Below are 11,654 nucleotides of genomic sequence, written 5' to 3'. Positions count from 1 at the left end.
CATGCAAAGAGTTGACTCATTGGAAAAGACTCTGATCGTGGTAGGGATTGGGGGCAGGAGGAAGAGGGGACAATAGGATGAGATGGCTGGATGGTATCACCAACTCGATGGACGTGAGTTTGAGTGAACTCTGAGAGATGGTGATGGACAGGGAGGCCTGGCGTGCTGCGATTCATGGGGTCGCAAAGAGTCGGACACGGCTGAGCGATTGAACTGAACTGAACTGAACTCTCTTGCTTGTCTCTTTCGTGTTATCCCCTAAGTATACTGCCCTAAATAATAGAATTTAATTTTGCCTGTTTGAAAATTTTCCTTCAAGGTCTTTGAACCAGCTTCTTTCTTTCAGCATTCTGTTTACAAGGTTCATCTACATGGTCGCATGTAGCTATGCTCTCCATTGCACGAACAGACCACTACATTTGAACTCCATGTTATTGCTATGGTCACTGGATTGCTTACATTGCCGAGCCCTCTGAACAGAACTGCTTGAACATTCCTGTGCACATAACCTGGACATGGTTCATAAGTTTCCTCAGGGCACATATCTGGGAGCGGACCTGCTGGGTCATAATGTGTCATTATTATTCACTATTACTGGCTACCGTGTTAACAGTTCCTCTTTCCCACATCCTAGAAAACATTGCGTCCTCTTTCACATCTTGGTTTCAAACTTATATTCCCAAAATAGACCCTCCTACTAAACTGACTCCTGTAGGTCCAAGGGTTTGATCTTCTGTTTCCCACATGGCTTGTAACAGAGGACATCCCCATGTGTGGCCCCCTGCTTTGAGCACACCCATCAGAAGGTGATGAGCAACTCCCCAGTGAGAGAGCCAAAACCTCAGATATATTCTGGTTGATGTAACACAAATAAATCACTATGTGACTGTGGCACTTGATTATTTAAAAGCAAAACAAAACTGTCATATGTTATAATTGATCATATCACACTTGTGTGCCCTGACATCCTAGTTGAGAACCACTGACCCTGTTGGCCTGTTATTTCAGTGGCCTTGAGCATTGAATGTACTGACCACCTCTTCAGTCCAAAGCCATGATCATCCACCATCTTTCTCTACCAAAGCTTGTCCCTCAAAAACACAACCAGGAGGACAAAGAGAACAATGGTTAAAATTTCCTAATAATGAACCCACCTACCCTGTTGGTGGGAATGCAAACTGGTACAGCCACTATGAAGAACAACAGGAAGGTTCCTTAAGAAACTAAAAACAGAGCTAGCATGTGATCCAGCAATCCCATTCCTAGGCATATATCCAGAGGAAAACATATTTCAAAAGGATACAAGCACCCCATTGTATCCTTGCGTATCACTGCAGTACTGCTTACAACAGCAGGACATGGAAGCAACCTAAATATCCATTAACAGAAGAATGGATAAAGCGGAAGTGATAGATACATACAATGGAATATTCAGTTCAGTTCAGTCGCTCAGTCGTGTCCATCTCTTTGTGACCCCATGAATCACAGCACGCCAGGCCTCCCTGTCCATCACCAAATCCCGGAGTTCACTCAAACTCACGTCCATCGAGTTGGTGATACCATCCAGCCATCTCACCCTCTGTCGTCCCCTCTTCTTCCTGGCCCCAATCCGTCCCACCATCAGAGTCTTTTCCAATGAGTCAACTCTTCGCATGAGGTGGCCAAAGTACTGGAGTTTCAGCTTTAGCATCATTCCTTCCAAAGAACACCCAGGGCTGATCTTCTTCAGAATGGACTGGTTGAATCTCCTTGCAGTCCAAGGGACTCTCTTCTCCAACATCACAGTTCAAAAGCATCAATTCTTTGGCGCTCAGCTTTCTTCACAGTCCAACTCTCACATCCATACATGACTACTGGAAAAACTATAGCCTTGACTAGATGGACCTTTGTTGGCAAAATAATGTCTCTGCTTTTCAATATGCTATCTAGGTTGGTCGTAGCTTTTCTTCCAAGGAATATTACTCATCATAAAAAGGGATGAAATAATGCTATTTGCAGCAACATGGATGTCCCCAGAGATTATCATACAAATTGAAGTAAATCAGAGAAAGACATATATTATACCATTTATACGTAGAACCTTACAAAAAAAGATAAAATGAACTTATTTACGAAATGGAAACAGACTCACAGACTTAGAGAACCAACTTATGATTACCATGGGGTAAGGGTTGGGGGGAGGGATGGGTTGACATGTACACACTGCTATATATAAAATAGGTAACCAATAAGGACCTACTGTGTAGAATAGGGAAACCTGCTCAATATTCTGTAATAACCTAAATGAGAAAAGAATTTGCAAAAGAAGAGATACATGTAAATGTAAAAAAGATGTAAGATTAAAAAAAAAAAAATCTCAATAGTGCCACACAGACTCGAAGGCTTGCCCTCTGGGATGCTATATTCAAGGGTGTGTTCTTTCCCGTGCCCCCACAGGGTTGGACCAGCTGACCTGATCCTGGCCAGTGGCCCTGTCCTCCATCACAGCCATCCCGCCATCCAGGCCAACCGGGCCTATGTTTCCCTTCAAGGTGAGAAAATGGATGGGGCTTGCCTGCTTCCGCTCGCTGGTGGTCTCCTCCTCCAGCATTCGCCAAAAGAAACTAATCCACAAGCTCCAGGAAGAAAAGGCCTTCCGCGAGGAGATGAGACACTTCCGGGAGAAGATCGAAGACTTCCGGGAAGAGATGTGGAATTTCCGGAGCAAGATGCGTGCCTTCCGTGGTGAGATCTTGGGCTTTTGGGAAGAGGATAGGCCTTTCTGGGAAGAGGAGAAAACCTTCTGGAAAGAGGAAAAAGCCTTCTGGGAAATGGAAAAATCTTTCCGGGAAGAAGAGAAAGCCTTTTGGAAAAAGTACCGAATCTTCTGGAAGGAAGACAGGGCCTTCTGGAAGGAGGACAACGCCTTGTGGGAAAGAGACCGGAACCTCCTTCAGGAGGACAAGGCCCTGTGGGAGGAAGAAAAGGCCCTGTGGGTGGAGGAGAGAGCCCTTCTGGAGGAGGAGAAAGTCCTCTGGGAGGATAAGAAGACCCTCTGGGAGGAGGAGAATGCCCTCTGGGAGGAGGAGAAGGCCGCCTGGGTGGAAGGGGTTGTTCCGGTTGTGGAGCAGCAGGTGCTGGAAGGCGGGCACCACCACGTCAGCGGCAGGCCCCGATCACCAGCCTCCTCCCGGGGTAGGGCGTGAGCGCAAGAGGCACTGGATTGGGACTCAAGTGGAGTCACACTCAGGGTGACCCCCACATGCCTAAAAAAATATGCTCTTATTTGTCTCCTGGCTTCAAAAGATCTAATAAAGTCCTGAGGAGAGGTCTGGAAAACCAACTTTTGTAGGGAGGGCCAGCTGCATCTATCTTCCCAGGTCCTGTGATTCTCTGAGGTCACTGTCACATCCTCCATGGGCTATAACTGCTGTCCCTAGGGCTGGGGCCCCGGCAGTTCCGGTGAACCTGGCAGGAGTGGGTGGGTGTGAGTGGAGGCCCTGGGCTCGCCTTGAAAGAGTCAGAAATGAAGTGGGGGCAGGTGCTCAGACAATGACAGCGAGAGATAGGGAGGACCAGAGAAGGGCAGAGACATCTCTGCCTCTGTCCAGTTCTGAGGTAGTCATTTCTCCTCCACTCTGGGCAGTCTTGCCTGGCAAAGGAAATGGCAACCTACTCCAATACTTTTGCCTGAAAATCCCATGGATGGAGGAGCCTGGTAGGTTCCAGTCCATGGGGTCGCAAAGAGTCCTACATGACTGAGCGACTTCACTTTCACTTTTCACTTTCATGCATTGGAGAAGGAAATGGCAACCCACTCTAGTATTCTTGCCTGGAGAATCCCAGGGACAGAGGAGCCTGGTGGGCTGCCGTCTATGGGGTCGCACAGAGTCGGACACGACTGAAGCGACTTAGCAGTAGCAGCAACTGGGCAGTCTTGGAGGCTGTAGTGGTGTTAACATTTCATTCGTGGGTTTTCCTCACCTGGCAGGCTATTTAGACACAGACAGCATCCCTTAATGACTCACCTGCTCACCGTTCCAGATTTCCACCAAACTTCGCTTCCCATTCTCTGTAGCATGAGAAAGGGGTGTGGCATTAGGCTGAGGCTCTAGAGCTCCGCCCACTCCCCTTTTCTGATGCTGGAATAGTTGGACCAGGTGAGCCCACCTGCAAGGTGTAAGGTAGACCTCCTGCCCCATACTCCTATTAAATACTCAGGTCTCAGTTACCTGTGTCTCTGCATTATCAATCCCTTCCTTTGTGTTTCCCTTCTTCCACTCAAAATTAAAATGCCCCAGGGAAGTAGAACACTAAATGAATGTACGCTAATGTGAACAGCCATTTACACACCCAGCTTCTCTTCTGGTGTCAGATTACATATATGGGCATTGATATGGAAGGGCCCAGAAGGTGAGTAGTAAGAAATGTCAAGGCCAACACCTCTTGCTGCCTGGCCCTCACTCTCATTCATGCAGCCACTTACGTGCCTTTGTACATCCTTTACTACTTGACAAGCACGTTCACACCTGCCAGCTCATGTAACCCTCCTCACAACTCTGTAGGTTGACAGGGAAGGTCCATTAACCCATTGCACATGTGAAGAAAGAGACCTGGAGAAGCAGAGGGACTTCTGGTTGCGAGCAGCAACCAGAAGGTCCAGGAGGAGAACCCACACTGTCTGCCAATTGGTCCCATTCCTCTTCCAACACAGCCTGGGTTATAGGATGTGGCTTTAGACCAGTTCAGCCAATGATAGTGTCAGAGCTGGATGAGACTTAAAGCGCTTGGGGACTTCACTGTGGTTTGGGGTGGTGTTCCAAAAACATGGAGAGAAGAGGACAGAGTCCCCTTGGGTGTGCTGAGCAGACATCAGGGTACCAGGAGAGTGGGCTGACTCCATGAGGAGCTTCCATGGCTCCGTATCACTGTGGGAAAGCTGGGGTTCCTTGGAAGGCCGCTGATCCTCAGGAGTCAGGGCCAGGGCACTGGGATCTGCCTTCTCCTTTGCCACACACCCAGACTTGCATCCTCAGGTATCAACAGGCAAAGATGTCAGTAAGCGGAGGGAACAAGACGCTGGTGTGAAGACAAGGGAGACAGCTAGGGACCCTCACTGTGACTGAATGGATTGAGAGCAGATTAACACTGCTGGCGGACAGTCTGAGGATGAATAATCAACTGGTGAGTAGGCAGAAAACTGAGCAAAGGGAAGAAAGCAAGTGTATAATAAAGACATGTGCAGAAAAGGAAAAACCACGGCAGAACACTACACGCCCAGCTATGACCAGCATTTACATAGTTAAATATCAACACTGATTGTGATCTAACCACAGTTACAATGCACAATATTGGAATAAGAGGAAGGATGGGAAATCTCCTTTTTTATTGTGGGAAGTCAGGCTTCCCAGGTGGCGCTAGTGGTAAAGAACTCGCCTGCCAACGCAGGAGACGTAAAGAGATGCGGGTTCGATCCCTGGGTGGGGAAGATTCTCCAGAGGAGGAAATGGCAACCCACTCCAGTATTCTTGCTTGGAGAATCCCATGGACAGGGGAGCCTGGTGGGCTACAGTCCATGGGGTCACAAGAAGTTGACATGACTGAAGCGACTTAGCATGTAGCATATATTAGTCCAACACTGAAAATGCAAAAAGCCGTGACAGAGCATATTATTTACAGCAGTGTTTCTCGTACTTTAGCCTATATCAGCCACACCCTCTCTCCAGCAGCCCAGAACATCTCTCCTTCCTGGAACTTGAACTCCTTAGTGACTCACCTCTGGCACCTGTCACACCTGGAATCGGGAGGGTTCTCCTCCCCTCAGCCTTCACCTTTGCTGACAGGCTCACACTCATCCTTCAGGATCAGCCTGGTATCACTTGCCCTGGGTCACCCTTCCTGACCCCGTCATCTGAGTGGGGATCCCTCTGGGTGTCTCTCACCACTAAACCCCACCTGGCACAGCACTCACTGGTCACACAGGCTGTCCTCGCTGACTTTTTTGCCTGAATCCTCCAGTAGACTATAAAGGTTAAGAGGGCAGAAACAGTGCATGTCTGAAAGCTCTGTGGCTGCCCTGAGATCCCAGGATCCCAGCACCTTTGGAATACCCTTCTCATGTTTGGAGAGTTTCTCACCTTGTATGAGAAGGCCAGAAATGTATTTCCCAGCCTCCCTTGCAGCCAGGGCTCAGATATGCGACCCAGGCTCCACTCATCACTTGCATCCATGCCAGACTTCAGCGAAGAAAAGGAGGCCAGGCAGAGTCATTGTGTGACAGTGGCAGGAAGTGAGTTCTCAGAGGCAGCAGGGCTGAGGTCCTGGCCAAAGGGTCCCTGCCTGGGACAGTGGCTTGAGCCTCAGGCCCAAGCCCAACTGCAAGGGCCATAGAGAACTATGTTCCCGCCAACGTGCCTAGCTGTGTAGCCACTAGCCCCACTTCCCTGACTATTGGGGAGGTTCTGTAAGCAACCTAGTATATTTCAATAAATACTCTGATAAACTAGCTCGAGTGTGTTTTGTTTTTTAACTGAGTATCAGGACAAGATGGAGAGTAACTGTCCTGCTTTAGGCTTTATTCCCAGTGCCTAACAAATCTTGGGCACTTAGCACTCAATACCTATTTAAGGATACATATGAATGAGTGAATGAATGGATGGATGAGGAGAACAGGTCCCCTGGATTCAGTGCCCCGACCCCTGACTTCCCGGAGGGGAGGCACGTGCATGGCGGTAGGTGCTTCCAGCCTTGCCCCTTCTCAACTAGGAACCATACATCCAGGTTCATACCCAGGCCATGCAACCCCAGACCCCAAGGAGAAAAAGGACAAACAGCCCCTGTTCTGCAGAGAATAGCACCCTGAAGACATATGACAATCTCTTTCACCCCAGAGAAGGGGAAACCATATGGGTGAATTCTCTCACTCCCGCAGGTGGGTACAAGCACACACCACCACTTACTCTTCTTATTTTTAACTGAATTTTTTATTCTTATGTATTTATTTTAATTTTGACTATGTTGTGTCTTCATTACAGTACAAGGGCTTTCTCTAGTTTTAGCACATGGGCTTAGTTGCCCTGAGACATGTGGTATCTCATTTCCCTGACCAGGGATCGAACCCACATTCCCTGCACTAGAAGGCAGATTCTGAACCACTGGACCACCAGCGAAGTCCTGTTTTTTTTTTTTATTTTCTTTGCCCATTGTGAGCCCCACAGCTGGAAAGGCTGGTTTTGCTCATGCTCAAGGACTGTGTGGTGTGTGCCTGCCTCACTCCTCCTCCATGTCTGAAATGAGCTTTGGGGTACACAAAACCATGCTTAGCAACAGCCTGCCTGGGGATCGATTGCTAGGGGGTCACTGCACACCATGAGGTGCTTTTTGCAGAAGTCAGAGCTGGTTGCTTAGCAACGAAATGAGATGCTGGTTTAACTAGTTCTAGATCTACATTTTCCTAATCAACACAGGGAAAAGACCCGGCCAGCCTTGAGAAGAGAGAACGTTTGTTCGTTGTGGGTGAGCGCTCACTCTGCTTTAAAAGTTGGCCAAAACTTTAGTGACTACACAACAACAAAGCACTGCCCACTGCGTTCGTTACAACTCAGCTAATCCTCACCACAACCCCGTGAGACGGCACCAGCATTGGCTTCGATTACAAGTGAGGAAACTGAAGCACATGGAGCCCAAGGTGATGCAATCAGTAAGAGGTGGAATGGACATTAGAACCCAGATTGTCTCTGCTCCAGAACCCAAGCTTTGGTCAACTAAGTTAAAATGCCCCCCTCTGTAGGCATTCCCAGATGCCTCTGCCTTAAAATAGTTAAGGCAGAATGGACATTCTTCAGCCACGTAAAAAGTTAAGCTGCAGGGACTTCCCTGGTGGCATAGAATCCACCTGCGAATGCACGGGACATGGGTTCAATCCCTGGTCCAGGAAGATTCCAAATGCCACAGAGCAACTAAGTCCATGCACCACAACTCCCAGAGCCCATGCTCCTAGAGTCTGTTCTCTGCAACGAGAAAAAAGCCACCACAATGAGAAGCCTTCACACCTCAACAAAGAGTAGCCCCTGCTCGCCACAACTAGAGAAAGCCTGAGCGCAGCTACAAAGACCCAGTACAACAACAAAAAAAGTTAAGCTGAGTTTAACATACTCCTTCCATCTTACGAATGCTCATCCAGAGAATGACCTGGCTTTGATAGCCAGCCACACCCCCCCCCACCCCCGACGCCCCGCATGACACATCACAAAGAAGATATTCTAATGACAGTTCCTTTGACTCTCCACCCACAAGTCACTCTCCAAACCTGGCAGAATATCAACCAGATTCTAATGTGACCCAGGGGACACTCTTAGCCCCAGTATCCCCAGCGGGTCTGACCTGGTTCAAGGTGATGGGAGGCTGTGACTCGGGTTGAGGAGGTGTGGGGGGCAGTCTGGCTGAAGAGAGAGAATTGGGAGGAAAGAGCGCCCTTGCGGGAGTTGTTAGCCTGGGGTGACCACACCCCTCTCCAATGCCCACAATCTCCTGGTGAGACTCACCTGGCACCCAGGTCACCCTTACTGAAAGCCCCAGGGAACAAGACATGTCTCTTTCTCCTCTGCCACAAAGATCCATTTAGACCCTACTCCAAAACCTCAGCCTTTTACCTTCCACCCTGCCCTTCCTGCATCCTGGGTGTTCAGGCCAAGGCACTTCTGTTCTAGCTACTTTTCGGCATCTGCCTTTGATCCGCTGGGCGGCTGCCTCCTAGCCCAGGTCTCTTTTTCTAAGTTGGAGCTTCTTTACTCCTTTTCATCCTCAGCTCCTTCCCCTCCTTCTAGTTTGTTCTTTGCAGCTCTCCTGGGTCGGGAGGTGAGGGGCCCCTGGAAAGAAAGAGGCAGGTGGGCGACCAGGCACCACTTGTTCTCTTGGGTTTTGGAACATCTCCCACATCCTCCCTAGATTCTACCATCTCTTCCCAAATTCTGTTTCCTTTTAAAAGTCCCTTGGGTTGAATTTTCCCTTGACCTGTGGTCAGCAGCCCATTGTTGTCCCTCAGGCAGGGGACCAGGGAGCTGTGAAGTCATTTCATTAGCATATGTGTCACCAGTTTGAAACTAAGTTTAACCATGAGGACCAGATATCCCATTACATTCTTAATGATCATTACATATGTAGCAACTTACACACATTACAAAGATTATCCTGTTTGTGTCTTGGGTGATAACCCAGTTAACTTTTCACATCATTTGCATTTCTTTCATTATTTACTGTTAAATTTGCATGTCTGATTCTATTACTGTGTTGTCTTATATCTTCAAGTCCAAAATTGAGTCACTGGCTGCAAAGTGGCTTGTTGAATGCAATGTGATGGAATGGAGATGACGTTTTAGAGAAAACAGGTGGTGAGAAAGTGGGTTATGGAGGCTATGGAAAAATCTCTGTCTAAATTTGATATTAAATATTGGAAAGCAATTAAAGGTTTTTGTCTGTTTGCTTGCATGTTTTTTTATGTGAAAATTTCTTTTTCTATTTATAGTCCCAACCAGCTTACAGGAGATGGGATTCTATCAAAAAGCAACATTTATTGGCAGAATAATCTGGCGAGTTTGAGATACAAGACAGCAATTCTTTGGGATGCTAAGAGGAAAAATCATCGGAATTCTTAGCTAGTAGTAGCTCTAGAATTTCTGTTCTTCAGGGCATTGGAGATTTAATTGGCACAGAGCCCAGGAGCTAAATCCCCTTCTTCCAGCCAAAACTTGTCACCCACCATCGTTTCTAGGGCTAAACTGAGAGGCAGGCAGGGAGGAAGAGATGGAAGAAAGAATGAAACACAGGCGGGCTCTGTATGAGTGGGGCTGTATGACCCGTCTCTACTCACACTGTGTGGCTCAGGACCTCAGAGTAATATATGTAAAATACCAAACTCATAGCAGTTCCTCAATAGCTGTCTACTCTCTGCCTTTTCTCCCCTCTACCTCACGTAATATGCCCCATTACTGAGAATCTGCCTGGTCCATCTGTTTCTTCAGCTCCTTGTGCAGACCCTGGCTGATAGTAAGTGCTCAGTAAATGTGTGTGTGATAGAATAAGCCATAATTTGCTAACACTTCTACCAGCTTTGAACCTTAAGTTGGTTTTAAACTCTTTTTCTTTATCAATATCACTATAATGAATATATTTGTTCCTATTTTAGATATGGACTCAAGAAAGTAGAAATAGTGGGTCAAGGGGTAAGTTTCTCCCAATTATTTTCCTATGTGTCTGTATTAATTGATCATTCTGCCAGCCTTGTATAAATGGCATTGGTTTTTCTACCTTCTCATTAACCTTGGGTATTTCCATTAAAAAAAAAAAAGATGCAAATGGGTGAAAATGGGACCTTATTCTTTATTTTAAATTTGACTTGTGAAACTGAACATTTCCTAATGCCTGTTTACTAGTTTTATTTCCTCTTTTGTGTGGGTTGTCAGCTCACATCCTTTGTTTATTAAACTACAGGATTTTAAGCATTTTTCCTATCAATTTGTATATTTACAGGCTAAAGATATTAACTCCTCTTTTGTTTGCTGCAATTCTTTTTCCACTCTGCTGTTGACTGTGTTATTGAAGTTCTGCTGTATGATTTTATTTCTGCTTTACCATGGTCAATTTTAATTTTTAAAAAGCTTGCAGTTGTATTTTTTTTTTCCTGGAAAATTTACACTTAGAAAGTTTTTCTTCATACACAGATTTGGTAAATATTCATTTCTATTTTCTTCTGGATTTTCTCCCTCCAATAGCTTGTTGTTAAGTGTGTAACTCTTGAATGTAGATGGAATTAAATTAGTATCTGGTGTATGGAGAGAGATCAGGGCCAGAGATAGCTTTCTGAATTGCTAATTAGGAATTCCTTAACAATGTACTAAATAACTCTTCCTATCTCTACATGAAGCCTCCTTTGTTATATACTAAATTTATATGTAATATGATTTTTGTGTCCCTTCCTTCTACTTAACGTTTTAATGCATTGGTCAGAATTTCCAAAAGGACGTTATATAAAAATGGTAACACTGGGCTTCCTGGTTAGTTTTTGGTACTAATAATGGGCTGATTTGAATTTACTCAGAGATCCTGGGAATTTAAGGCCTAGAGTGAACCTCCTTTAGCTAGGCAAGAGAGGCCCAGTCAAAGGATCCACAGATCGCAAATACCAGCTGACAAAACTATTATTATTATCTCTATCTTGTTAGAGATTTTTGAGCTTTGTGACTGCTTTGGTCACAGTGAATTACAGGAGAGGAAGTGCTGAGCAGAACTGGGCCTCCCAGTGAGATAAGAGATAGACAGGCTCCAGGCTGGACATTTACGACTAAGCCTCCTGTTTGCATTTCCTGAGAGGAAAGGTAGGTGGGCCCCAGCTGAGGAATTTACAATCAACCTCCTGTTTACAAATAGACAGTCCTTGTCTCTAGTAAACATCTCAAGGTAATAATCATGGCAAGGACAAAAAGGAAAAAAAACAAAAAACTGAGGAAAGGATTAAGGGATCTCCCCTTCTCCCCTTTTCATGTGCAGAAAGACTCCATGTGGGCCAAAAGTCGAGGGATAATGCCAGGCCATGATGGGTCCCGCTCTTCCCAGCAGCCTTCACTTCAAGATCCATCTTGGCTGAGGTGTGTGTGCACAGCCGAGGGGAGGGTCCGGAG

General features: G+C 46.5%; 1 protein-coding gene across 1 annotated transcript in view; it reads left to right on the top strand.

Annotated features, from left to right (window-relative positions):
* The window catches only part of CCDC70 (coiled-coil domain containing 70), a 6,834-nt gene extending 3,524 nt beyond the window's left edge, over positions 1-3,310 (top strand). Inside the window, exon 2 of the mRNA XM_010835667.1 lies at positions 2,437-3,310. Within this exon, the coding sequence (XP_010833969.1) occupies positions 2,517-3,185 (669 nt within the window). The 5' untranslated portion in view covers positions 2,437-2,516 and the 3' untranslated portion in view covers positions 3,186-3,310. The remainder of the gene's footprint in view (positions 1-2,436) is intronic.
* Positions 3,311-11,654: the final 8,344 nt, after the last annotated feature.

This window comes from Bison bison, unplaced genomic scaffold (genome assembly GCF_000754665.1).
Source record: "Bison bison bison isolate TAMUID 2011002044 unplaced genomic scaffold, Bison_UMD1.0 scf7180017864048, whole genome shotgun sequence".
Taxonomy (NCBI): domain Eukaryota; kingdom Metazoa; phylum Chordata; class Mammalia; order Artiodactyla; family Bovidae; genus Bison; species Bison bison.
The sequence above is the reverse complement of the archived record's forward strand: the minus strand, read 5'-3'. Positions and strand labels throughout refer to the sequence as shown.